At 35.7% G+C, this 27773-nt stretch overlaps 2 protein-coding genes across 2 annotated transcripts in view; one reads left to right on the top strand and one right to left on the bottom strand.

The window, feature by feature from the left end:
- Nucleotides 1-27773, top strand: part of ARMH4 (armadillo like helical domain containing 4) — a 258708-nt gene that overhangs the window by 48514 nt on the left and 182421 nt on the right. The window lies entirely within an intron of this gene.
- Nucleotides 891-26536, bottom strand: ACTR10 (actin related protein 10). Its single transcript, XM_012181718.4, has 13 exons — nt 26386-26536; nt 23970-24042; nt 22056-22138; nt 20373-20481; nt 18364-18471; nt 16575-16642; nt 15981-16060; nt 10910-10945; nt 8199-8278; nt 8048-8121; nt 3106-3187; nt 2030-2231; nt 891-1310 (listed from the first exon to the last, which is right to left on the bottom strand). The coding sequence occupies exons 1-13, from the start codon at nt 26460-26462 to the stop codon at nt 1129-1131; spliced, it is 1254 nt and encodes a 417-aa protein (XP_012037108.4). The 5' UTR covers nt 26463-26536; the 3' UTR covers nt 891-1128.

Below are 27773 nucleotides of genomic sequence, written 5' to 3'. Positions count from 1 at the left end.
CCGAGAGTCGATAAATACTGAATAAATCATAGTTTGGGGCTACTAAAATAGTAGTACACAGTGACAAAGTAAACCTAGATGTATTTTAAAAAGCAACACATACACAAAGATAAAAATGAATCTTTTCCTATTCTTAATGCCAGGATCCAACTCTTTCAAGAGTTACTTGCTGTTAGTATCTTCATATACAGAGCACACAGCAAAACTAGGCAGGCTATAGAAAAAGGACAAACAAAATGATCAAACTATAAGTAAAAACAGACTTGGGACATATAGTCTAAATAAATTCTTACTCAGTCTTTAGGACTACAAGAATACATATATATTTCCTATCTTCACAGGTACTTAGAATGAAACCAGCAACATTCTAGTAAGAGGTAGTTCGTTGAAAACAAAGGAAGAAAAACAAAAATAAAAAATTAAACAATGACTGAGTACATATTACAAAGAACCCTGCTTTTAGAAAATAAAAAGCACAAAAGAGTAAAGACATTATGAACACATGTTTAAACAGCAGTTGCATAAAAATGCATGAGTATCTTTGCATTAAAATGAAATATCTTTTCCTTAGAAATTCACAAACTATAAAGTTAAGAAAGTGAACATTTCCACATTTTGCTTACCAAATGCTTAACTATGCTACCCAAAATTATCAGTCCAAAAGTAGCATTATTATAACCTGGACACAAACATCAAAAGGATCTTAAAACATAGACCCATGTAAATATTTGAAATAACTAGAAACGGTAACATTATTCTTTAGATGAAATAATTGATGAAAATAATGAAATTAATGAAGTCTCTGATGCCCAAGACAGATTATGTGAATTATGGAGAGATGCTTTTCCTGTTTTTGAAAACTGAACTATGTAACAAATCTCCAAAATGAAACCGTTTTAGTATATTTTATTGATATAAATACAACTAATATCATAAGCATCAGCTACCATTCTACCATTACACAAGAGAAACCAGTCAAAATGATTAAATATTAATGTGACATATAATTACAGAAATGCTTTCACTTCTACTAGTGTCGTCTCTAACAGCATTCTATACACTTTGTACAATTTGCTTCTAATTGATGAGATATTTGAAAAGAAGCAAAGTTGAATTTTAATCAAACTTTCATTTTTCAGTGGAAAATGCTCTCTTCATCAGAGGAGGCTGATTCTTCCCAACATCAAACATCATTTCTAAAGGTGGATTATTAAGAGAACACCAATCAGGTATACGGCCTGTCTGGTTATAATAATCCTTAGAGACTGAACGGCTCCCAAGTATGTCTTGAAGTGCTCCAAAAATAGCTCCTGTGTGGTAAAAAAAAAAAAAAAAAAAAAAAAAATTTATAGCTGATATGAAAACTTTTACTGAAGATTTTATGTACACATATATCCACTTCATTATATGACAAGAGAGAATGGGTAAAATTCAGTAAAGCATATTCAGAGTCTTCAGATTAATTCCAGTTAAGCTGTTCTATATCCTATATTTTGAAAAACAGGGTAAGCCATAACTCTTGTATTGAAAATAACTTAAATGGCCTAAACTAGATTATAGTGAAAATGACTGTGTTACTATGTTTAAATGCAGGTAGAGTACGGTGGAAATACTTTCAACTCTGTACACAAAATAAATAATAATCTTAGTTTTCTTAGCCAAAACTGTATGTGGGATGACTTTAATGGAGAGAAGTTCATTTAAAAAAAATCAAAGTGCAAATGCCCAGAGAAAATAGATACGTAATTCTGAAAATAATGTAAGGAAAAGTAAACGGTCAAAGAAAATTGATTAATTAATTGTTCTATTAACTAAATAGGCAATTTCTAATAATGAATCCTCTATAACCATTAGTAATGTCATTCAGGAACCATTTACTGTATAATCATTATTTTAAAAAATGAAGTTCTCGGGAATTCCCTGGTGGTCTAGTGGTTAGGACAGTTCAATTCCTGGTCAGACAAGTAAGATTCTACAAGCTGCAAGGTAAGGCCAGAACAAACAAAATTAAAAAAAAAAAAATTCTTACCTCCCAGCCATGCTACACAATTAGCCTTTGCAGGTGGAGTATGAATTCGGAATGTCTTGGTAGCAAGCGTTTTTTTATATTTTGGTTTTTCTACCAAATACCTTATTTCTGCAAGTAGTCTGTGAAGGAAACCTGGCAACATAGATGTGCCACCTATGACTACCAAATTCTCTGCTAGCTGCTTCCTGGTGTCTATTGGGCACTGTTAACAGAAAGAAAAAAAAAAAAAAAGAATTAACTTTAATCATATAAATAATGCCTGATTGAATTTAAGAAAATATACAGATTATTAGGTGATCATTTGTATCACAAAAAAGGGTCACAGCAAGGTTTCTTTAACAAGGGATTTTTTTTCCTGTAACAAATATACCACCATGATAATATTACCATGTACTTAAATAAATCCTTTAAGATTTAAAAGCTAATAGTGCAGAATTTTAAATTCCAGAGGGCATATAGTAGTAATATGGGAGTATTCTCATTTTCAGGGTAGAATGTCTGAGTTGAGCACAGAACATAATAAGAAATAACTTTTTGTGGAAACCTAATTTTTCAAAGGTACTATTTCCATGAGTCAGCTGTCAAGAGGTAAGATAACATTCTTGGAAAAACCGTTTCCACAACAGTTCTCTCTAAGCATCAGCAATGTTAAAATCCTTCACTGATGTTATGATTTTCAAAAAAGTCCCTAGGCAGAGTGGGAGAAGTAGATAATATCTCCCAAAGTATTTTACAGGAGTTCTATGGCTCCACAGTCATTACATAAAAGAGACATAAATACCCTGTGGAATGAAAAACTTAATACTACACAAACGTGCATGTGAAGAAACTACTAAGTACAAAATAAAAATTTGGTATTGTTACCATGGAAAAGAATGCATGATACATCTATAGCACAAACTACCCTGGGTTTGAAATGCTGTCGGTACCATATCTCAGTCTAAAGTAAAACTCAGTAAAACTTCACATAAAAGATAAAAATGTAACCAATGGCTAAAATTAAAAATACAGATTTTTAAAAATTCTTTATAAAGGACTGTAATCATAAAAAGAAACCATTTACAAAATAAAAATACCTGCATAAGGGAATCCAATATTAAAGTGGCAACTGATTTCTCTTCATTATCTTGCTCAAAAAGGATCTCCACAACAGAATCTCTAATGAATTAAGAACAGTGTTTTGTTGGCATCACATAACACAACACAATACAACAGATCTACAGACACATTCTTAAGTGCCAGCACTATGTGAATGTAGAGTAACAATTAGAACACAAGGTGCCTGCATTTGTCAATGAGAAGAACAACAGTACCTGCCTCACAGGTGTTGCAATAAAGATGCAATGACTTAGTAGAACAGCTCCTGGCACATACAAGGAATGCCCTAAGTACTAGCTGTAACTATCACTATGTATAGATTTTGGGGGCTTCCCTAGGGGCTCAAAAAGTAGAGTCTGCCTGCAATGCAGGAGACCCCAGTTCAATCCCTGGGTTCGGAACAGCCCCTGAACAAGGGAATGGCAATCTATGCCAGTATTCTTGCCTGGAGAATTCCAAGGACACAGGAGCCTGGAAGGCTATATAGTCCACGGGATAGCAAAGAATGGAACATGACTGAGCAACTGACACACACATGTATAGATTTACATATATTTTGTCCACCTTAAACCTAATAACAAAAAGGAGTGAAAGTCTGTAAAAGTTAATGGAATTCAACAAATATATCAATAGTGATATAACAGATTTAAAAACAAACCTTACCCCACCCAGCCAAAAGTATTTCTTTGTTGGTAAAAACAATACGTGGCAAAGATGGCTACTTGCCTAATAAAATACTTATTTTCCTGTTCATTCTCAAATTAAAAGAACTCTGTTTTTGGTAGCACAAGGAAAATCTCTGTTGTGATGTAATATTTCTCTACCTTGATTGTGGTGGTGATGAATGCAGAAACCTACACATGATAAAATCACAGAACAATATATACACATTGTACCAATGCTACTTTACTGGTTTTAATATTGTACCATGGTTTATATAAGATGTATCCATTGGGAGAAACTTTTGAGGAGTTACATAGGACATATCTATATTACCTTTGCAACTTCCTATGAATCTATAATTAGTTGAAAATTTTTAAAAAAGATAAAACTACATTTTAAGCTGGATACAAAGCCCCTCCCCAGTTGAAATACTATATTTAACAGCCTCTCTTGCAGCAGAATGTAGCTAAGCACCAGACAATGAGATGGAGGCAAAAGTGGTACTTGGGACTGGTAGAAAGTCTCCTTTACAAGGAGAGAAAACACTTTTCTCTTTCCCTTCCTAGGACTGCATGCTTGAAAAACATATGTAGTGGCTAACTCCAGCAACCACCTTGGAACCCAAGAACAAGGGCTATGCCCCCAAAGATGATAGGTGGAAGGAAACTTGGGTCCCTGATGGCAATTTTTATACCATCCTTGGACTATCTACCTCTGAACTTCTTTTAAGTGAAAGACAAATTCTATCATGTTGAAGCCAGTATTTTTAGGTTTGTGTATCTGGTAATCAAACTGAACCCTAATCAATGCAATACAATACTATATATATAAATATACATATAATGTTAAAATAAAATTTGGACCACACTATACGTACTACTTTAAAGTTTTTTTGAATCTTTTTCGAAACATAAAATTCTCTTCCTGATATTAACAAACTTGCTAACTGTCTATCTCATGAGCATAGATATCCTCTATCCCATGAAAGGATACTGAGGCCTAAGTATGCTGAACACTCATTCACTCATAGTTAGCCACCTGCCTCTAGGCCTGCACACTTTTGCTTCTACCAGCTGAGCTGATACTTACAAAGCATCAGTTTTCTTTTTCCAAATCTTTGTCAGTTAATGTGATATTGAAAAAACATAATTTTACAAGTAGTACTTTAGAAATGAGGGCTTCCCAAGTGCCTCAGTGGTAAAGAAATAAGATGCCAATGCAGAGACACAAGTTCTCTCCCTGGGTCAGGAAGATCCCCTGGAGAAGGAAATGACAACCCACTCCAGTATTCTTGCCTGGGAAATTCCACAGACAGAGGAGCCTCGTGGGCTATAGTCCACGGGCTCACAAAAAGTTGGACACAACTGGGTGACTGAGCATGCACACACTTAAGCAATGAAATAGTAGGGTAGAAAATAAACACTTATTTTCTTCATTTTTTATTCTGGGCTCCAGTAAACAATCAGGAGAAATTTTAAAACAGTACATTAGTGAAAACAATTTAAATAAGAGGTAAAATGATAAAAAGTTACTACCAAAGAGTATTACATTCTCACATTTTTGTTTCCCCAATCTACTATATTTAACATCTGTATGTCTATGTTTATCCTTTTAGTATCTCAAACTCTGCTAACTATCTAAAAATCTTAACAGGATCATTCATATTTATATAATTCTTTTCTGTGCATCTTCTGATCTAATATTTTACAGATGAAACTTTTATAATACAAATTTCATATAGCTTGGGTATAAACAAAAATTACATTGTTACCAGTATAATTATGTAAGTCCTTGGCAACTTACACTGCATTATCATAGTAATAAAAAGGTGAATTACTAACTGGTCCTAAAGATTTAGTACCTTTGGAAGAATGCGTTCTTTCTAACTAGACAGTATTTTAAAACAGGAATTAGCAAACTATGACCTGCCAGTCAAATCCAGTCACTCTTAGTCAGTCAGTCTGTTCAGCCGCTCAGTCGTGTCCGACTCTTTGCAACCCCATGAATCGCAGCATGCCAGGCCTCCCTGTCCATCACCAACTCCTGGAATTTATCCAAACTCATGTCCATCAAGTCAGTGATGCCATCCTACCATCTCATCCTCTGTCATCCCCTTCTCCTGCCCCCAATCCCTCCCAGCATCAGGGTCTTTTCCAATGAGTCAACTCTTCACATGAGGTGGCCAAGTATTGGAGTTTCAGCTTCAGCATCAGTCTTTCCAATGAACACCCAGGACTGATCTCCTTTCGGATGGACTGGCTGGACCTCCTTGCAGTCCAAGGGACTCTCAAGAGTCTTCTCCAACACCACAGTTCAAAAGCATCAATTCTTCGGCACTCAGCTTTCTTCACAGCCCAACTCTCACATCCGCACGTGACCACTGGAAAAACCATAGCCTTGACCAGACGGACCTTTGTTGGCAAAGTAATGTCTCTGCTTTTGAATATGCTATCTAGGTTGGTCATAACTTTTCTTCCAAGGAGTAAGCGTCTTTTAATTTCATGGCCGCAATCACCATCTTCAGTGATTTTGGAGCCCCCAAAAATAAAGTCTGCCACTGTTTCCACTGTTTCCCCATCTATTTGCCATGAAGTGATGGGACCAGATGCCATGATCTTAGTTTTCTGAATGTTGAGCTTTAAGCCAACTTTTTCACTCTCCTCAAGACAGTCTTTAGTTCTTCTTCCCTTTCAGCCATAAGGGTGGTGTCATCTGCATATCTGAGGTTATTGATGTTTCTCCCAGCAATCTTAATTCCGGATTGTGCTTCCTCCAGCCCGGCGTTTCTCATGATGTACTCTGCATATAAGTTAAATAAGCAGGGTGACAATATACAGCCTTGACGTACTCCTTTCCCGATTTGGAACCAGTCTATTGTTCCGTGTCCAGTTCTAACTGTTGCTTCCTGACCTGCATACAGGTTTCTCAAGAGGCAGGTCAGGTGGTCTGGTATTCCCATCTCTTTCAGAATTTTCCACAGTTGATTGTGATCCACACAGTCAAAGGCTTTGGCCTAGTCAATAAAGCAGAAATAGATGTTTTTCTGGAACTCTCTTGCTGTTTTCCATGATCCAGCGGATGTTGGCAATGTGATCTCTGGTTCCTCTGCCTTTTCTAAAACCAGTCACTGTATGTTTTTGTAAATAAAGTTTTACTGGAATCCAAGTCATGCTCACTCATTTACATACTCCCTAGATCTCCTGGAGGAGGAAATGGCAACCCACTCCAGTATTCTTGCCTGGAAAGTCATTAGGAGGAGCCAAGTGGGCTACAGTCCATAGGGTCGCACAGAATCAGATGTGATTGAAAACACACACGTGCACACACACACACACACGGCTGATTTTGCACTTCAACTGTAGAGCAAAGTAGTTGCAAAAGAGACCATATGGCCCATAAAGCCTAAGGTATTTAGCATTTGGTCCTTTATAGAAAAAGTCTGAGGGCTTTCCTGGTGGCTCAGTGGTAAAGAACCTGCCTGCCAATGTAGGAGACACCGGTTTGATCCCTGGTCCAGGAAGATCCCATATGCTGCAGAGCAACTAAGCCGATGCACTGCAACTACTGAGACTGTGCACTAGAGCCTGGGAGCCACAATGCCAAGCCTATGTATCACAACTGCTGACGTCTATGCGCCCTAGAACTTGTGCTCTGCAACAAGAGAAGCTACCACAATGAGTCCCCTATAACTAGAGAGTAGCCCTCACGGACTGCAACTAGAGAAAAGCCCGCACAGCAACAAAGCTCAGCACAGTTAGAAACAAACGAAAAATTTTTTTTAAGTTTGATGAATCCTGTTTTAAAGCTTCATACTTTATTCTCCAACTCAAAAAATGGCTAATTCTGAATTACTCTGAAGAACAGGAAAAAAAAATTTTTTTAAGTTTTAAAAAGTTGAATAATAAAAATAATGATAAAGTGTGTTAGTCACTCAGTCATGTCCGACTCTTTTGTTACCCCAGTGATTGTAGCTGGCCAGGCTTCTCTGTCCATGGGATTTTCCAGGCAAGAATAATGGAGTGAGTCGCCATTTCTTTCTTTCTCCAGGGGAGAAATTCTACAGGAATTGAACCTGGGTCTTCTGTATTGCAGGCAGATGCTTTACCATCTGAACTACCAGGAAAGCCCCAGTGATGAATGATGAAGCTTAATGAAAAACACATAATTAGTAAATTAATAATACTAAAGGCTTCAAAAACATTAATGCCAAAAACTTATTTTAGTTCATTATTTTGCTTGTAAAAATTAAAGTCTAACCTGATTGATCCAAGTACATGTAAAATCTTCTCTCCATCTAATGGGTAGTCAACATTTGGGGGTGGTGAGGGACGCTGAAATATAAATATCACCAGCGTAAGTATACAAAGTACAACCTGCTAAAAGAATATACATTTCTTTTTCAGCTTACCTCAGTATTCCCATCAATATTAAATTTTGCTGCCTGGATGTTTAGTCCACGCTTCAGATCACTAACAAAGCAAGTGCGCACTTAAAAGAAAAGGAGACATCATTATGGTTTGTGATTGAGTCAATGTCCCAGTTAAAACAATTCAAGTAAACATGTTAATCATCTGTTCTTTCCAATTTTATAAACTAACTCTGTCTTTAGTTAGCTTACAATTTATTCACATCTAAAAAGCTTTTCATTCACCACAGAATCATAAGACATGTTCCATGTTCTTGCCACAAAGCCACATTAAAAAAAAACTTGGTTGGTCAGAATACAAAGCTAAATTTTGGCCTTAGCTGCAGTAACACTCTTTAGTTTATGGTTTTTTCTCCCTCTTTGCACACTACATCCCCTTCTTTTTTTCACTTTGAACATTTATTCTTTTAATTAGTATTTCTGCTTCAAAGTACCTTTTATAATAAGTGCCTTCAAATTCTTTTCATAAATAGGTAAGAAATAAAAAATTTTTTCAGGAAGGGACAAAACTGACATTGAGAGCAAGAAAACTAATGATTTGGTTACTTACTTACAAAACATGTTGACATAATGTTATATTATACAAAATTCTTCACATTTACTGATTCAAAATATACTTGTGAAGAATCTAAAATATGTCGAGGACCTACTGCATAGCACAAGGAACTATATTCAATATCTTGTAATAATGGAAAAGATTCTGAAAAAGAAGATGTGTAAGTGGGGACTGCCCTGGCAATCCAGTGGTTAAAACTCTGTGTTCCCAGTGCAGGAGGCACAGGTTTGATCTCTGGTCGGGGAACTAAGATCCCACATACCTCATGGTGTGGCAAAAAAAAAAAAAAAAAGAAAAGAGAAAGGATATATATAACCGAACCAGTCTGCTATTCCCTGAGATACTGTAAGTCAACTATAATTTAAAAAAAAAAAAAAAAAAAGGAATTTACAGTATGCTAATATGTTAGATAGTTAGCTAGTGCTCAAGTTACGACTTTAAGTCTTCATTAACTATTTAAGAAATGTAAATACTCAGATTCTCAACATCTTACATACTTAGCACATGAAGGTGTTCTAATTTAAGGAAACTAAATTCACTGAATTAATAATCTGAGAACAGATAAATTACACTTAAGGATTTTAAAATAATTGAAAAAAACTTAGGTATTACATAAGTAACATAATGTTTGTGAGAGTAATTATACATACTGCATATTTGTTTTTAATATAAATGGGTTCCTACTACACATTTTTTCCAGCAACATGCTTTTTCCCTTCATATATTATTGACACCCTTCCAAATCAATACATCTATCCCGTCCTTTTTAGAAGTTATATGGGTCCCACCTGGGGTACCCAATAAATAAATAAAAAGCCATATGGTAATCCTTATGATGAAGGTATCAAATTTCATTCCACATTCCCTCTTGCATAGGGTGCATATTTTTCAATTTTTATAAATATGCCAGAGTGCCTTCCAAAAAGGTTAGTTTTCAATTCTTACTAATAGCAATATATTAATTTTCCCATAATCTCACAAACACTAAATGTCTTGTCTTTCAAACTTTTGCCAATCTGATGTTTGCCTGGCTAATGGAAACTTGTTTTCACAAGTTGGAAGCTATATGGAAAGAAATATTCCAAGAAGTTATCAACTGTTACATTATGGAGAATAGCACTGGAAGAATGGAAGAGAAACTATTCATTTCATTTGAGATATTTCCTCTATTATTTGAGCTTCTGCAAAAAGAATGAACAAATGACTGAAGTTTTATAATAACTAAAGAGGTTTTAGATAATTATGCCACGTAAGTAAGCAATGTAATGAAGAACAAGATCCATTTTGCAGCCTTAGCTCTCACCTTACCCACTGTGTGACAATGAACAAATCATTCACTATCTCAGGGACCCAGCTGTATCAGAATATCTCCAGGCCCATTTAATTTTAAAATTCATTATTGTCTAATTCTCAATTAAACATTCTAGAGTATTAATTTTACATGACAGTAATGAAGAACATTATAGTTTAACTGATTTCCTTTCAGTGAATCAAGATACCAGAAAACTCAATTTAAACATTATCATAAAAATATACTCTAGCAAAGGAGGAATACTAATAACATATCTTATTAAAGTGAATCTAATATATTTACCCAACTGTAGAATTTCTGAAGTCAGTAAAATGATTTTTTTAACATTATAAAATGCATTTAAAATACTAAAGAATAAAAAAAAATGCTAAACAACATAAAATCAGTAGTTTCCATAAGCAGTATAATTGTTAATTCATACTGTGAAAACTACTAATTCACTAGTAACTCTGTATCTCTATCACTGAGAAGTTTCTTTAATAGTACATTAAAAGTAATGACAGAAGGGAATTCTCACGAAGTCCAGGGCTTAGAACTCTGCACTCTCACTGCTGAGAGCCTGGGTTCAACCCCTGGTCAGGGAACTAAGATCCCACAAGCTGGTGGTGTGGCCAAATTAAAAAAATAATAATAATGTCAAAAGCTTCCACAAATTTGAAGAAAAACCAAAATTTTATATACATTATTCCACAGGATATATGTTAAGTAGTTTTAGGTTACTGCATTATAAATTTAATACATTTTGTATCTGTATAAATACTTAGAAACATGCCCTCCAAATGAATACTTAATGATGAAAGGAAAAAAAATAGGAACTTAGTTTACCTTTAATGTCCTCCAAGATACCTTCTGGAATTGAACCTAAAACAGAAATTTTATTTACAACTATAGAACTTTAATAAGCAGAAACAGTCTATTAAATTGCACTCACATTTCCATCTTCCATTTCAGCAAACTATTAAAAAGTACTATAATTTTTTTTAAAAGACAAATAGAAAAATCAGGTTTACTTTTAGGGAAGAAACGTCAGCATTCAAAGTCAAGCCAAAGCGCAGAAGTTGAAGCCAGATGTACACAAAGTACTAAAGAATGTGACTAATACTCATAAATTTGATTTTTTTTAAAAAAAAAGACCTTAAAAATATAGCAGAATAAATGGCACTGGATAGGAACTGACCAAGGAAATCTTTTCTACCATAGAAAGATTTGCTGGTTTTCTTGTGTTAAAATACTTACAAGAAATAGGCTTAAAAGTGAGCTACCTACTTTTCTTTTACAAAAAGGGAAGTTTCAAGTTTGCTTATCTTTCCTATGATAATGAATGACTGTCAGTGAGTGACATACTAACTAAATACATATTTGTAAAAAGAATCATGCATAGACAATTTTCTTCAAGGTAAACATGACATTTTAAAAAATGAGTGAGAAGGTACCTATTATATAGATTTCTTTGAAATTTTAGAAAGATTTTAAAAGATAATATTTGGATATGTTAATTATTTATGTCAAGAAAGACAGAAATTTATAGCTATAAAAGGAATCATGATTTAGTTAGGGTAATCATGCACTTCTTCCATCTGGAGCTACATATCTTGTCAGTTACTGAAACTGAAAGAATTAAAATTAAAAACCACATCTTTAAGATGCTAAGCCATAATCTTTAAAAATTAATAAACTATTTAATCACACCTTTTTTGAGAGAGAGCAAAAAAATTTACTATTAGTAAATATGACTTTGGAATTATTATTTTACCTTTATTATATGGTCCTTCCCAAATTCTTTTGTTTTGTAATACAGTAATAATGATATACATAAACTTTATAAATTAGTATAAATGTAAGTATGTATTGCAGGTACATATTCAAAATTTTTTACTGGTGAGGCCAGTGTGTGATCAAAAAGTTTGAAGACTCCTAAAGTTAAATGTTAAAATTTATCCCATGGAGAATATGAAGATTTCCAAATCAATTTAAACCTGGCTATATATAGATGAGAGAAATGTAACTAGATTATAAAGAATGTACAAATTTAAGAATAAGTGCTAAAAACTGTAACATTTTACATGTGCTAAACTCTCTCTAGGAATATTCAAATGAATTCCAACATGTGCCAAAGACATTTGGTAATGTGAGAAAGTTTTCTCTAGGCAACATGGAAGGCAAGCTTGAAAATAAAAGGCTTATTTTAGTTAGGAGTAGATGCTGGCTTTTGGAAGGAGCTTCTCAATCATAGCGGTTTAATCACAGCCATTTAGACACTGCAAATGAGGCATTCATTGGCTCTGGCTTTGAAAAGTCATATTTAAATTTCAGCTAATTTAGAATAATAAGTATAATATTTTACATATAATTTACTTTTCAACTACACTTTTCAAATCAATGTATTTAGTCTTTGTAAGTTTTAAGTTAGTATATTTATTCTTTTTTGAACAAGGTTCTAAATACTAAATAAAGAGGTCACTTAAGGATACCCAAGTATATGTAGGTCTTAGATCTAATCTTTGCCAAAACCATGACAAGAGATATTTAAATATATTTGCATTTCTGATCCTAAGTGGAAAGTAAAAGTGTTAGTCACATGTTTTTGTCTCTCTGCTATCCTGCGGCCTGTAACCCGCCAGGCTCCTCTGTCCATGATTCTCCAGGTTAGAATACTGGAGTGAATAGCCACTCCCTTCTCCAGGGGAGCTTTCTGACTCAGAACAAAACCTGAATCTTCTACACTGCAGGCAGATTTTTTACTGTCTGAGCCATCAGGGGAGTCTCCCTTCTAAGTGAATCCTTTAGCAAACGGTGATATGATTTAATTCCTCAACTACTGGGACTATATGGCTAACTATGACAGAGTCAAGATTTTGGGGCATATGAGAAGGAAAGATTAGAATCAGACTTTAAGATAGTTGGTTAAGAAAAGGGTGTCCAACCTAGATGTCCATCAACAGATGAATGGATAAAGAACTTGTGGTACATATATACAATGGAATATTGCTCAGCCATTGAAAAGAACGAATTTGAGTCAGTTCTAGAGAGCTAGATGAACCTAGAGCCTGTTACACAAAGTGAAGTAAGTCAAAAGGAGAAAAATACCACGAATTGACGTGTATATGTATGGAATCTAGAAAAACGGTGCTAATGAACTTATTTGCCTGGCAGCAACGGAGAGGCAGACAGAGAACAGACTTGTAGATACAGCAGTGGAAGGAGTTCAGTTCAGTCGCTCAGTCGTGTCCAACTCTTTGCGACCCCATGAATCGCAGCACACCAGGCATCCCTGTCCATCACCAACTCCCAGAGTTTATTCAAACTCACGTCCATAGAGTCAGTGATGCCATCCAGCCATCTCATCCTCTCTCGTCCCCTTCTCCTTCTGCCCCCAATCCCTCCCAGCATCAGGGTCTTTTCCAATGAGTCAACTCTTCGCATGAGGTGGCCAAAATACTGGAATTTCAGCTTCAACATCAGTCCTTCCAAAGAACACCCAGGACTGATCTCCTTTCGGATGGACTGGTTGGCTCTCCTTGCAGTCCAAGGGACTCTCAGGAGTCTTCTCCAACACCACAGTTCAAAAGCATCAATTCTTCGGCACTCATCTTTCTTCATGGTCCAACTCTCACATCCATACATGACCACTGGAAATACCATAGCCTTGACTAGACAAACCTTGTTGGCAAAGTAATGTCTCTGCTTTTGAATATGCTATCTAGGTTGGTCATAACTTTTCTTCCAAGGAGTAAGGGTCTTTTAATTTCAAGGGTGGGACAAACAGAGAAGTAGCATTAATACATATACATCACTAAATGTAAAACAGACAGCCAGTGGGAATTTGCTGTATGACACAGGGAGCTCAAACCCGGTGCTCTGTGACAACCTAGAGGGGTGGGATGGGATAGGGGTAGTAGAGAGGTTCAACAGAGAGGGGAAATATGTATATTTATGGCTGATTCATGTTGATGTATGGCAGAAACCAACACAGCACTGTAAAGCAATTATCCTCCAATTAAAGGTTAAAGAAAAGGAAAAAAAGTGTCTAAGAACACACAGTTCAGAATTTTAAGGAAACGTTAAAGTCAATTTTAATGAAGACTTTTATTAAAAATATCTTGGGGGACTTCCCTGGTATCCAGTGGTTAAGATTCTGTGCTTTCACTGCAGGGGGATGGGTTCATGTCCTTGGTTGGGGAACTAAGATCCCGCATGCCGTGAACCAAAAAGAAAAAATCTTGGGATGCTACACTAAACTACACCAAAAAGGTAACAAAGTTTATCTGGAATGGACAAACAATAATCTGATCTACAGAATAAAGAATGCTATTATCTTAACTATCTAAAGAACAACAGGAAACAATATATGTAAGGATAAAAGTCCTCTAACAACCTGCCCTTCTCTTTCCAGGCACTTGAAAATAAACAAGACAGGGATTCTCAAAGTCTATTGATAGAAAAAGTTAAAATGCACTATAATTAATACTGCTGAGGGTGTAACAGAGAAGGGAGTAATTTATTCTGCTTAGGGAAATAAGGAAGGCTTCACAATTCAAATGACTTTTCTGTCAAGGAGAGAGATCAAAAACTCAAATAGGTAAAGAAAAACATTCCAGGTAAAGAAACAGTATAAATGAAGGCATGGCGTTATGGAAGAACAATGGTGCCAGGACTATAGCCTGGAAGAGGTATGAAATTTACTGCAGCTGAAATAAGGTGCAAAGGGTTGAGTTTAGTAGTTAAAGCTAAAGCTAAGTTAAAGTTAAAAGGTAGAATAAAGCTGGATTGTAAAGAAACATGTGTATCAAACTGATCATTTGGATTTTAACCTGTGGAGACCAGCAAAAATTCTCAAGCAAAAGAACAATGTAATCAAATTAATTCTGTGAAAGTTATTCCTGGCAAGAGTATGAAATAGACTAAATGGGTCCAAAGAGTAGGCTCCAAGAAAGAAGCAATGAGGACCTAGTTTACAATGTCTTTGTTTTCAAATGTTCTGTGTTATGGAGGACAGAAAAAAAAGAGACAAAAAAACGATTTCTGAGGGAGAACTGAAAGGACTGATACACTAGTTTTCTAAAATGTGAGCTCAGGAAGAAATAATCTAACAATGATTTGTTGGAATGAATTTAGGGGAAGAGATAATGTGTTTACTTTTAGAAGCCTTAAGTTAGAAGTGCCTAAAGGCATATGTAGTTTCTATCTAAAATGAGCTGAAAATACGAAGTTTAGAAGAAGGGTCACGCTCAGTGATACAGTTAAGAATCAACAGCATACAGATGTAGCTGAAGTTATGGGAACACATGAGATCACATTTTAAAAGCCAGTAGGAGAAAAAATAAGGAACAAAAAATGGATCCCTAGAAGAACATCAGCAGGGAAAGAAAGCAGGAAACTAAGAAAGAATAGTTGGAGAAATGAAAGAAAACCACAAAGGAAGAAAAGTCCTAAAAGCTAAGGGAAGACATAGTATCAGGAATATATGACAATCCAGATACAAACTAGTACATATAGCAAGGATAAACAACAAGGTCCTACTGTATAGTACAGGAAACTATATTCAATATCTTGTGATAAACCACAGTGAAGAATAATATGAAAAAAGATAAATATATATATATGTATAACTGAGTCACTTTGCTACACAGCAGAAATTAATATAACATTGTAAATCAACTATACTTAGATAAAATTTATTTTAAAAAAGAGAGTATATGATAATCCATGATGTCAAAAGTTCTGGAAAGAATGATTAAAATTTAATTACTAGATCTGGTGATTAATAACAGCTCAATAATGACCTTATAATTGGAGCCAGGACATCAGAGTTATGTGAGAAAATGAGAATAAGTATGCAATGTGGGGGGAAAAAATGAGTTGAATGTAAACCTTAAATAGATTAAAATGATTTTACCCATCACAGAGGGAAGGCTCTGTTCTTTAGCAGCGCCTGTGTCAACAGTACATTGTTCCAACAGCTGAGTTTCCAACTCCCTGAAGAAGAAAAAAAATTTACTGTAATTAAAATATTGCAACTGATATCCTTTTCCTATTTAATACTTTTACTTCATAACATGATGCTTTAAATAACGGTGGTTTTACCCTTAAAAGATGAACATACTCAAGGTTAATAAAGTGAAGTCGCTCAGTCGTGTCCAACCCTTTGTGACCCCATGGACTGCAGCCTACTAGGCTCTTCTGTCCATGGGGTTTTCCAGGCAAGAGTACTGGAGTGGGGTGCCATTTCCTTCTCCAGGGGATCTTCCTGACCCAGGGATTGAACCCAGGTCTCCCACATTGTAGGCAGACGCTTTACCGTCTGAGCCACCAGGGAAGTAAACAATGGAATAAATAACAATCAATGTCCACATTACAAGTCTTCTATGGATCACTGTCAAAAAAGCAGCATCTTTTTTTTGTTGTTGTTATCTTTCGCTTGTTTTTTATTTCTTTAGCATCTGATTTTTTGGTACAGGTGAAGCAATGTCCTAAATGCCAAGAAACTTACTTGTGAAGAGCTTTTCCTCCTAAGGGGAGTGCTCCCCAACAATTCAGTACTGGGATCCCTTCATATATCTGTAAGGTAGTCAAGGATACTACTATTTGAGGAGGTGAAAATGTGTTTCCCTCACCTCTGCACTGTTATTCTACATCAGCCTGGCTGGCTAAATTCTTTAAGGAGTTACAGAAAAATCAGTCTTTTCTTCTTCTCCAAAGAAAATAGCTAAATATATACATACAAATACACGGTAAACAACACACACAGAGAACTCATCTGCTAGAGCTTGGGTGTCCAATAAAGTAGCCACTGTCCACATGTGGCTGGTCTGAACTAAGATACACTATAAGAATAAATACCACAACAAATTTAGAAAACTGAGTAATTAAAAAAAACCTGTAAAATATCCCACTATAATTTATTATGTTAATTATATATTTAAATAATATTTTAAATATATTGGACTAAATACACTACAATTTCATCTCCTTCATTTGTATTTGTAAAATTTGTAGCTCTTAGAAAAATTTTAAATTACACGTCTCACACTGCATTTCTATTAGAGCTGAGAGAACAGTGAACGATACTGTACTATGGATTTGCTACCTTATTTTACATGTTGTTTTTCCTGATGTTTCATAAAGTACATTATTTATGAAAAGCAAAAAGTCTATGGGTTAGGAACACTGGCTTTGAAAACTAACGTGGGTTTGTATCTTGGCTATACACTTCTATTAACTTGGGTCAGCCACCTATCTCAACTTTCAGCTTCTCCTTTATATAATAATACTTTTTGTTATGAGACTTACACACAAAATACTATTTTAAAAAGCTATTGCCTAATTCAGTTCCTGAGCAGCTGATGATCCTTGATCTCCTTCCTATGATTATTTCTTATAACAAACACACATACAGATCTCAAAATTCCAAGAGTTTTGCACTTACGTACTTCAAATTCCTTTTCAAATGCAGCAAATATCTACTCTAACGTTTATAAGAAATATTTATACCTCTACTCTACTTAAATTCATTTAATGACTGGGAATGGACCAGTTTATAGTCAGTAATTTCATTTTGTAACAGCTGAAATTACTAGGGAGTTCTTCCCTATGGCAAATGATACAAAAACCATAGCACTTACTGTGCAAGTTATGTGCCAGGTTCTACACCAAATACTTTACACATATTATCTCACTCTAGTCACACAATACCCCTATGAGGTGCAGTTATTATAATTCCCATTTCACAGATGAGGAAACCTGGGCCAAGGGGAGATTAAGCTACTTGCCCAATATCATACAACTAGAAAGCTTAGCTGAGACTTAAACTTATGTATTTGATTCCAAACCCCAAACTCATAAACCCTATGCCATACTGTCCCCATGATAGCCTCAGGAAATTGAGAGAAAAAAAGGAATTTACTTTTCGACAGTGAGCCCTTCAGTTATTTGAAGGCAGATCTCATGTTGTCATTAGGTTTTAATTTTTCTTGATTTAACTTTCTCATTTGTTTCCAATTACTCTTCATATGACTTATCTTAAAACTTGACTATCCTATCCAACTTCTTTGATCCTAGGTCTGATCTCTGGAGTATATACTGGGATCAAACCATAATGACAATTTCTACAGAAAGTACATTTAAATCTCAAAATCCTGTTAATTTTTTCCACATATATCATATTTGTACATGATAATCCAAAATAGCTTGATGCAACAAAAACAATTTGTAATAAGCCTAACTAATTATTTCAAACTAGAGTAAAAACTGCAAAATTAGCTGGTTTACAAAAAAGATACAGGTAACACCAGGCTCTCCCTATATCCACAATCGAGGACCATGGCAGAGTTTATCCCAAGTGTAAGAAGAGCCATTAGATGACTTGGAGCAAGCAAGACAGATGGAACCTAGAAAACAACAAAACCAGAATGAAAATCAGTAGTTGAAGGTGTTTCCTTTACATTTCAAATATATTTGAAAAAATTCATAATTATGATTCTTATTCAACCATTTTATAGCACCTAATAAAGAATTAACTGATCTACTTGAATTCACACATAATCAAACTATACTGTAATACACAAAAACGTTCTATAAGTTGTTTCATTTTGAAATGACAATTATAAAGCATTTCTATTAACTCAGTTCTCTTTTGGAAGAAAAACTGAAAACAATAAAGGGATGGTCCAGAAACATACATTCAAAGAAAATGCTAAATTAAAAAAAAAAGAGAGAGATGTTTTTATCATCTTTTTTTTTTTTTTTTGCTCAGCCTGTGCACACAGGTTGTGTGAATGGGTTGTGTGAAGCATTAATTGATTTAATTTTAGTAATTTTTTTTCTTGATTTCTTTTTTTTAAAATTTATTTTAGTTGGAGGCTAATTATTTTAAAATATTGTAGTGGTTTTTGCCATACATTGACATAAATCAGCCATGGGTGTACATGTGTTCCCCATCCTATTTCTTTGTTTCTATCTACACCAGATAAGAACACTAATATAAACACAACTCAAATAAAGATAAAGACATCTCTTTGTTTTTTAAATTTAGCATTTTCTTTGAATGTATGTTTCTGGACCATCCCTTTATTGTTTTCAGTTTTTCTTCCAAAAGAGAAAGAACTGAGTTAATAGAAATGCTTTATAATTGTCATTTCAAAATGAAACAACTTATAGAACTTAAAGAATGTTTTTGTGTATTACAGTATAGTTTGATAGTGTGTGAATTCAAGTAAATCAGTTAATTCTTTATTTACTGCTATAAAATGGTTGAAATAGAAACAGAGAAAAAGAATTCTTGACTGTCCTTACTCACAAAGTTTATAATATGAATTATATACTAGATAAGAACACTAACATAAACAAAACTCAAACGCTAAGTTCCAGTAAAAATACAGAAAATCATCTATTTTATTTAGATAAGAGCTGAAGTAACTTCTTACTATGTTTTGCATTCTCTCTGCTGCAAACCAAATTCCTGATTTAGTGACACCAGTTAAGTATAGGAGGGTATGTAACCTGTTTCTCTGTATCTGTCCTACTAAATTATAACTTAGAAAAATTAATTGCCCTTATCTCATAAATAAATTGTAATTTTTGATATATTTTGTGTTCAGTAGAATGTATGAAAATTAAATTTATATGTGCTCAAATTCTTATATATTGTACACATTTTATACACTTTTGCTAAAAATCTTTAAATTTCCAAGGCAGAGATTTTTAAAATGTTGAACAATAAAGATTTTGGCCTACTATGAAATGTAATCATCTTATGTCATAATTTTGGTTTTTAAAATAATCTTACTTAACTCATATAAAATGATAGTTATGAATAATATCACTAGTATCAAGATCTAAGAGCCATTCCTGGCACTGTCCGCTTACTCTATGGGAGACATTATTTGAATACTTCATTTACTAGGAATTTAAAGCCTACGAAATGAAAATGAAAGAGCTGGAAAATTTAGAACAGTCAGCATACCTAAATAATAAAAACTAGAGAGACCTGGAAGAAAAACATCATAAACTTCACCAAAGAAGTTTTTATTTCAGGAGAAAAAAAAACAAACCCAAAACTTAAAACCTGTAGTAAAATAAGTAAGAGAAAGAGCAATAAATAGGAATCTTCAATTATCCAATTATCTACGTATTAGATAAAATGCTAATTATGCATGAAATAACCATACAAAGAAAACAGATGGTCAGTTTCTTTTGTCATCCAATTCCTCTTTTCAACGAAGCAAATAAAATGAGGACCTTTTAGTTTAAGCTTTGAGTACCTACTAAAGACAACATAAAAAACAGGTACCTCAAAATACTTGAAAAGAACACGAGTGAGTGTCTCTCTGAAGTGGGAAGGACATAATACAGACTCGATAACCACAACTCTGCGGTCTCTGGGATTCACCAACAGATGCCTGAAAAGTGATAGTTTTTAACAGTTTAAAAGTTTGTATTTTTTCACATAATGCAATTTGTTAAGGTTAAAGAAACTGTACCAACTTCACTTAAGAAGCTTTATAAAAGACATCTTCATTTTATGATCCAAGAAATACAACGTTTATTGCTGATATTTTAATGTTATAAATTTTTTAATTCAATTTTTAAAGGTTCTTTTCCATTTACAGTTATTACAAAATATTGGCTATATTCCCTATGTTGTACAGTATAGTCTTGAGCCTCATACACCCAAAAGTTTCTGCCTCCAACTCCCCTACCCCTATGTTGCCCCACTGATACCTTTAGTTTGTTCTCTGTGTCTGTGAGTCTGCTTCTTTTTTGTTATATTCACTAGTTTGTTGTATTTTTTAGATTCCACAACGAAGTGATAACATACAACATTTGTCTTTCTGTCTGACTTACTTCACTTTGCATGTGTTAGTCACTCAGTCATGTCCAACTCTATGTGACCCCATGCACCGTAGGCCCCCAGGCTCCTCGGTCCATGGAATTCTCCAGGCAAGAATACTGGAGTGGGCAGCCATTCCCTTCTCCAGGGGATCTTCTTGACCCAAGGATCAAACCCAGGTTTCCTGCATTGCAGGCAGATTATTTACTGTCTGAGCCACCAGGGAAGCCCTCACTTGGCATTATGCCGTTTCAAATCCATCCATATTGCTACAAATAGTAAAATTTCATTCTTTTTTTATGGCTGAGAAGTATTCCATTGTATATATGCCATAGAAAGACAACATTTTTGATCTCTTATTATATGTCATGCACTGTGTCAGGAAATTTACACCTATTAATTCATTTACATCAGAAAACAAAAACTACAGCCTATTATGAATACTAACTTGAGTAATTAAAAGGATGTTTTGTCTTTTTAAGCTACAAAAGTAGTATATACTCACAAGACTCCAAATATTATAGAAGTTTATAACTTGGAAAGTACAAAAATACCTTATACCTCTTCTAACCAGAAACTATTACTAACAGCACTTTGTGTATTTTCATTACTGTGTGTTGTTGTCGTTCAGTTGCTAAGTCGTGTCTGACCCTGGCAACTCCATGGTCTGTAGTCCTCCAGGATCTCCTATCCATGGGATTTCCAAGGCAAGAGTACTGGAGTGGGTTGCCATTTCCTTCTCCATCATTACTGTGTATGTATATGTATATATTTTAACAGAAATATTCATCCCATAGATGCTGTTCTACAAGATTTTAATTAACAATATCTAAGATCATTATGTATCAGTACATATGGATATAAAACTTTTTTGACAATACAGTGTTTCACGATATGGATCTCTTAATACAGTAATTAAATTATCCAATCCCCTTTACTAATGGACATAGTAAATGTCCTTATGCTTGCCACTTTTCTAGTCTTCAAACATGCTTTTAAAAAGACTGAAAATGAAAAAGTTGAAATAGCAATTGGAAATTAACCTCTTCTTTTACATTAGAAGTAATATGACTAAATATCACTATTATGGGCATTAGGAAAAGCTGGGGGGTAGGGGGCAAGGAAAACACAATTACATTTTACCTGAAATACAGTATATGGATGAATTCCTTTAGGTAGGAATATAGTTCTTCTGTATTGATGTTATATTGTACAACTTTGATAGGCTATAAAAAATTAAAATGATTTATTAATTTACATTAATAAAATAATCTCAAATTAAACATGCTTATTTATTTTACAAATGGATTTTCTGGTAATAAATCAAAAGCAATCTGTATTTAGACTAGATGCAAATATTAAAAATAGATTAATCACTTAAATTAGAAATCTTTAAGAAATGGCATGTCCAAGATGACAAAACATTTTGGTTTATAGAATAAGTCTGTATACACAGTGAGTAAAGACCAGTGCTCATTACATTTTTCATCTGACATTATTTTGCCATCATCAGTAAAAAGCACCATCAACTAAAAAGCATCAAAGGCTTCATCAAATACTCCAGACTTGGTTCAGTTCCTGTTGTGTAGTCCCAAAACACTGACACTTGTCCTTTTGTAGTATCACTCCACTTGATATATTCTCTTTTAGTTGACACAGGGACAGTCCCAAAGTAAATCAGCTCATAAATATGTGTGGAAAAATAAAAACATGCACCATTAGCACTAAAGCAAACACTACCAAACCAGGGTGGTGCTGCTGCTGCTGCTAAGTCGCCACTAATACATCACAAGGGCTCCATTCACTGCATCCTGCTCCAACTTGCGTGTTTATAAAAACAAATATGCTCATATTTGTTAAATAAGGGAATAATGTCTATCTAATAAGGAAGGTTGTACAGTTCATATTAGGCAAGAGGAGCTGAAATGATAATAGCAGAGTTATAACCTTCATCAAGGTAAAGGAAGTCATCAACTCAGGGGTCACAGAAATGGGCATTCTTTCAGATTTAGTTTTAAAAAGTTTAAATGATCCAGTATGTCGGGGGCTACCATACCAGAGTGAATCCTTTCGAGACCTTTTATTGGGCTGCATTTCTTCCTGGTTCCACCTTAACAATAGCTCAAGAGGCTCAGAGCTCACTTCTGTATCTTCATTGTCTCAGCACCCATCAATCAACAGTTTCAACTATTTTATTTTATTTTAAATATCTCTAAGAGAGCCTTCAGCTCAGCTGTGTCTTAAAGTTATTCCAATTTTTTCCTGAGGTATTAATTTTTGTTTTTGCTAGGGCTCGGATTACAAAGTTACATGGGTTTTAAATTATCTGCTCCAACTCTATTTTCCCCCCAAACCTGTCTGTTTGCAATCAAGAAGAGGTTTTTCAGGAATGCAAATATTGAGTTATAGTAGGAATATTTGTATTTTATTTTAACAAGCAAATTTTATGGCATGCAAAATTATTCTTTCTATTGTTCTACAATTCCTAATCTGCAAAATTAACTTTGGCAAGAAAGTTTCTTTTAAAAAATGTGTTTTTCACAGGTTCTTTGAATTACAGATAAAGAAATGAGAATCTGGCTCATATTTTTGAACAGGGTAAGAATAAAATGAATTCTATAATTACATTACAAGGCTCATGCAATTATTTTACTAAGTTTAAAAACTTTCTCTTAATGTTATAAATTACATTTATATCCAAGTTGTATAGAAAAAGCAAATCTATAGAGACAGAAACAACATCCATGGTGGGATACGAACGACGATCAACTATAAACAGGCATTAGAAATCTTATTAGAATGATAAAAATGTTCTAAAACTGAACTGTGGTGATGGCTGCATAACTTGACATATTCTAAAAATCACTGAACTGTGTGCTTAAAGTAGGTAAATTTTATGATATGCAAAATTAAACCTAAATAATCAAAAAAGTTTTCTTGGGTTATACTCTAAGCTATACATTTAGCACTGTTTTAATCAATCTTATTTAAAGTCACATTTAAAAATATTTTACAGTACGGCATTTATTTTGCTAATTTGTTTTTTTAAAAAAATACCTTAGGCATGCCAGCTTTTTTTATCACACTGGGAATTATACATCTTGGACCAGTTTCTCCAGCAAATCCACATCTGCAAATAAAATAGAAAATTGATACATTCAACTATTATAACATTCTTTCTATATATTTGTCACAGAAACAAGGTTTTCTGTATTTTTTTCAAAGCAGTGGTCACAAAAACATCTAGAAACATCTATTCCAAGGGGAAAAAAAACTAAGGAAAAATTAATATCACCTATTGTCGTGTCCTACTCTTTGCAACTCCATGGACGTCCATGGAATTCTCTAAGCCAGAATACTGGAGTGGATAGCTTTTCTCTTCTCCAGGGGACTTTCCCAACTCAGGGACTGAACCCAGGTCTCCCGTATTACAGGTGGATTCTTTACCAGTTGAGCCACATGGGAAGACCTAGAATACCCACCCAGGAATCAAACTGGGGCCTCTTGCATTGCAGGGAGATTCTTTACCAATTGAGCTACCAGGGAAGCCTATTCATTAAGTAAACTAAAGGTAAAAAAAAATAAAATCACTTTGAATTAGTACTAGTGAAATAAACCAGCGTATTATTTTATGGTAGCATTAACTTTTCAGTTTTCAATTTTATTTGAATTTTAGGTAATACATCTCTACACCCATGAGTCTGTACTCCAGTTTCTGATTTCATTCCTATAGTTCATGTTACTCATAATTCCATCAATCTAATATTATTTAGTTTCCATAGTGAAGTTTCCTTTGGTCTATTTTTAAACCTATGCATACCTGACATAATTATAATCACACTGTTCATATAACATGAATTCATAAAATAAGCTTCTGCCCAAACTGTTTTCACCGCCATCATTTTTTAAATTGCATATAAGATTTCATCCTTTTTTTAAAAAAAATTTTCTTTTCTTGACTATTTAAGTATTTCCATTTCTGTTTCCCACAAGACAAAACTTTGCTAAAAATGCTGTTAAAAACGATTACCATGTAAGTTCAGTCTCAATATTATCTCTTTTTGTCCTGTCTGGTTTTCAGTACTCATCTCCTCATATTCCCAAATAGCTTTCTCCATCTTCTTTTAGCTACACCCCCAGGTTGACCTGGTTCAGTGTTCCTCAAACTCCAGGATGTAACCCACTGGCTGGATGCATAAACCCATCTCATCACCTTCCTGTTGTCTTTGTCAATAACCATTCTCCTATATAATAGCATTCCACTTCTCATTTCCTCAATATACCTAAAGTAATTATCTTTGGGTATCAGCCTCAAGGTACTTACTATGCTATTAAAACAAACCTTTAAAATAAATTTAACAATGCACTTGTGGGAAGATCTTGCATAGAACAGTATGAATATTATGAACCAAGAACTATGTTTAATCCAATTATGGAGCACCTGATGTCCAATTCTGTTTTTTTTGGCCATGCTTGGTAGCTTATGGGATCTTAGTTTCCCAACCAGAGATTCAACCCAGGCCCTTGGCAGTGAAAGCACCAAGAACTAACCACTGGACCGCCAGGGATTTTCCTCCAATTTCTTAGACAGGCTCTTCTGACCACTTGTTCAACAAATAGTTATTAAACACACACTGTATGTCAGGCATTATTCAGGGATATACAAAATTTTTTCAAATAGTTTCCATTATATATATGCAATTCTGGCTGTCACGTTCCTTTTTTCTTGAGCCCAGTGCAAGGGTTCTAAATCTGGAGTCCACAGACCACTGCGATGGTCCACCAAGCTCTGAAATTGTGTTCAAGTATTTTAAGGTTTGTGTATTTTTTGGCTTTCTTTCGGTCATCAATAGGATCTATGTCATCCAAAAGGTTGAGAATCACTAATCTAGTGTTTACAAGTTGCCTTTTAAAATATGATAAATTTCTTAATCTAAAAGCTGTGGGTATGGGTGGGGCAACAAAGGATCTCTAGTGTCTACAGGGTTTCGGATCGTTACGCATTCAGTCTTCCTAATTCGACGTCCCACTCTTGGGAAGCAAGATACATTTGAATATCCAGCACCAATAGCATCTCTGTTCAATAAATTTTTAATAATGAAGGCCGTCATCAAGTATTACAGTGCGGCTCCCACCTAAGGAGATAAAACTAGGATAAGCAGGGCCTAGGTCATCGCTGTCATCCCCTGCATAGGTGACCCCAAAGGGTCCGTTCAGTTTGGGGGTGAAGACAGGGGCGGCAGTGAAGGCCATTCTCTCGAAGCCTCTTAGGCCTCTCTAGGAATCAGAACCAGCCCGCCCAACGGATCCCCGGGATTCGCATCGCCCACGGTGCAGGTAACAGAGGCCGTCATTTGCGGAGGTCCCGGGGCGAAGTGGAGGCCTAAACAGCCGCCCCCGAGACTGCGATGAGGACCGGGACTGGGCCTGGGGCTCGGCTACCCGACCTCCCTTCCCGGACGCAGTCACTTACTTGGTAAAAGCCTCTCCCAGATCTATCACGACCGCCGTTTTCTCCCCGCCGCTCCCCAGGCCCTCGTACAGCGGCATGGTAGCAAACAGACCGGTAAATACCCGGAGACCTACCGACCCCGGCGGCCGACAGATCTCGGCGCTCGGGGGGCGGGGCCGGGGGACGACGGGCGTGCGGCGGCGCCGGCGGGGACCTCGCGTGGGCGCGGCGCCCGGGGCCCGGGCTGTCCCTGGCTGTGCCTCACTCTACGTCGGCCCTGAACCCTCGCAGGCGCCCGCGTCCTGGGCACTAGGAAGCTACGAGTGCACGCGGCCGCTGTTCTGGATACAGGTGGGGTAGGGGGTGGGAAACACCGAGGGCCGAGGCGATCAGGCGCGCCGGGCGCCCCTAGCTGGGGCGGAGCCAAGCCCGGGTCCTTCCCTCCGGACCGCCCCTTGGGGTAAGGGTCTTAGGAGCGATTTTGTGGCTTGAGTGTTAGAACGTATCCATTGCCAAGCTCTCTTAGGGAAGACACGACCCCAAAAGTTTTGATTCGTGCCTTCTTGGGACGAAATTGCTGTGCCAGGTGTTTTGCCTATCACTTATTCTTCGCAAGAAACACAGAAAGTTGGTTAATTCCTTGCCTGTTCGAACCGAATGTTCTCAGTGCCCCATCTAAAGCCAGGACTGGACCCGAAGACTTTCTGAATTCAAACCCTGTGCTACTTATCCCTTAGAGAAGAACAAGTAAAGACAAATTTTTATTTGGTAGTCATTCGGCTGAAAGGTCATTTTAATCTTAAAAAAAAATAGCATCTACAATACTATCAAGGGGGTTTAATGGAAGGAACATTGAACCAAGGGTCCTGTTTAAAACTGAGAAAAGTTAGTGAACTATCTTTCTGTGCCCATTCATGCTAAGTAGCTTCAGTCGTGTTCCACTCTTTGCAGTATTATGAACTGTAGCCCCCTCTCAGGCTCCTCTGTCCATGGGATTCTCCAGGAAAGAATGCTGGAGTAGGTTGCCATTTCTTTCTCCAGGGGATCTTCCTGACCGAGGGATCAGACCCGGGTCTATTAGGTCTCCTGCATTGACCTGCGGATTCTTAACCACTGGCGCCACCTGGGAAGCCTCTGTGCCAGTATGAATACACAGTAGGAAGCATGATACGGACTTCTGATAACTTTGTCATGTCACTGCTCTGTTCTTTCTGCTGAAATTGCCCATGAAAACTGGAGTCAGTGGTGTAGGTTGCTGCCTTGTCTCTCTGACTATAGAAAGAGAAATGATCTGTTTTCTGTTTTTCCCCAGTGTGTCTTTCTTACTGTAGATGCCTGAGCCTCCCTACTGAGGGATACGTTCTTTCTATAAGAGTGAAGGCTACATACAGTGCATAAGCTTGTACAGT

The sequence above is a fragment of the Ovis aries genome, chromosome 7, assembly GCF_016772045.2.
Source record: "Ovis aries strain OAR_USU_Benz2616 breed Rambouillet chromosome 7, ARS-UI_Ramb_v3.0, whole genome shotgun sequence".
NCBI lineage: Eukaryota > Metazoa > Chordata > Mammalia > Artiodactyla > Bovidae > Ovis > Ovis aries.
This window is presented reverse-complemented; position numbering and strand designations above follow the sequence as displayed.

Excerpts from the sequence above, each read along its gene's own strand:
- ACTR10 (XM_012181718.4), bottom strand. The coding sequence starts at position 26,462 with ATGCCGCTGTACGAGGGCCTGGGGAGCGGCGGGGAGAAAACGGCGGTC. Across the intron at positions 16,643-18,363 it reads GGGAGAGCCTGGTGTTACCT|ATATATGAAGGGATCCCAGT; the intron begins GTATCTTTTTTG and ends ACTACCTTACAG. Across the intron at positions 3,188-8,047 it reads CATGTACTTGGATCAATCAG|AGATTCTGTTGTGGAGATCC; the intron begins GTTAGACTTTAA and ends TTAATTCATTAG.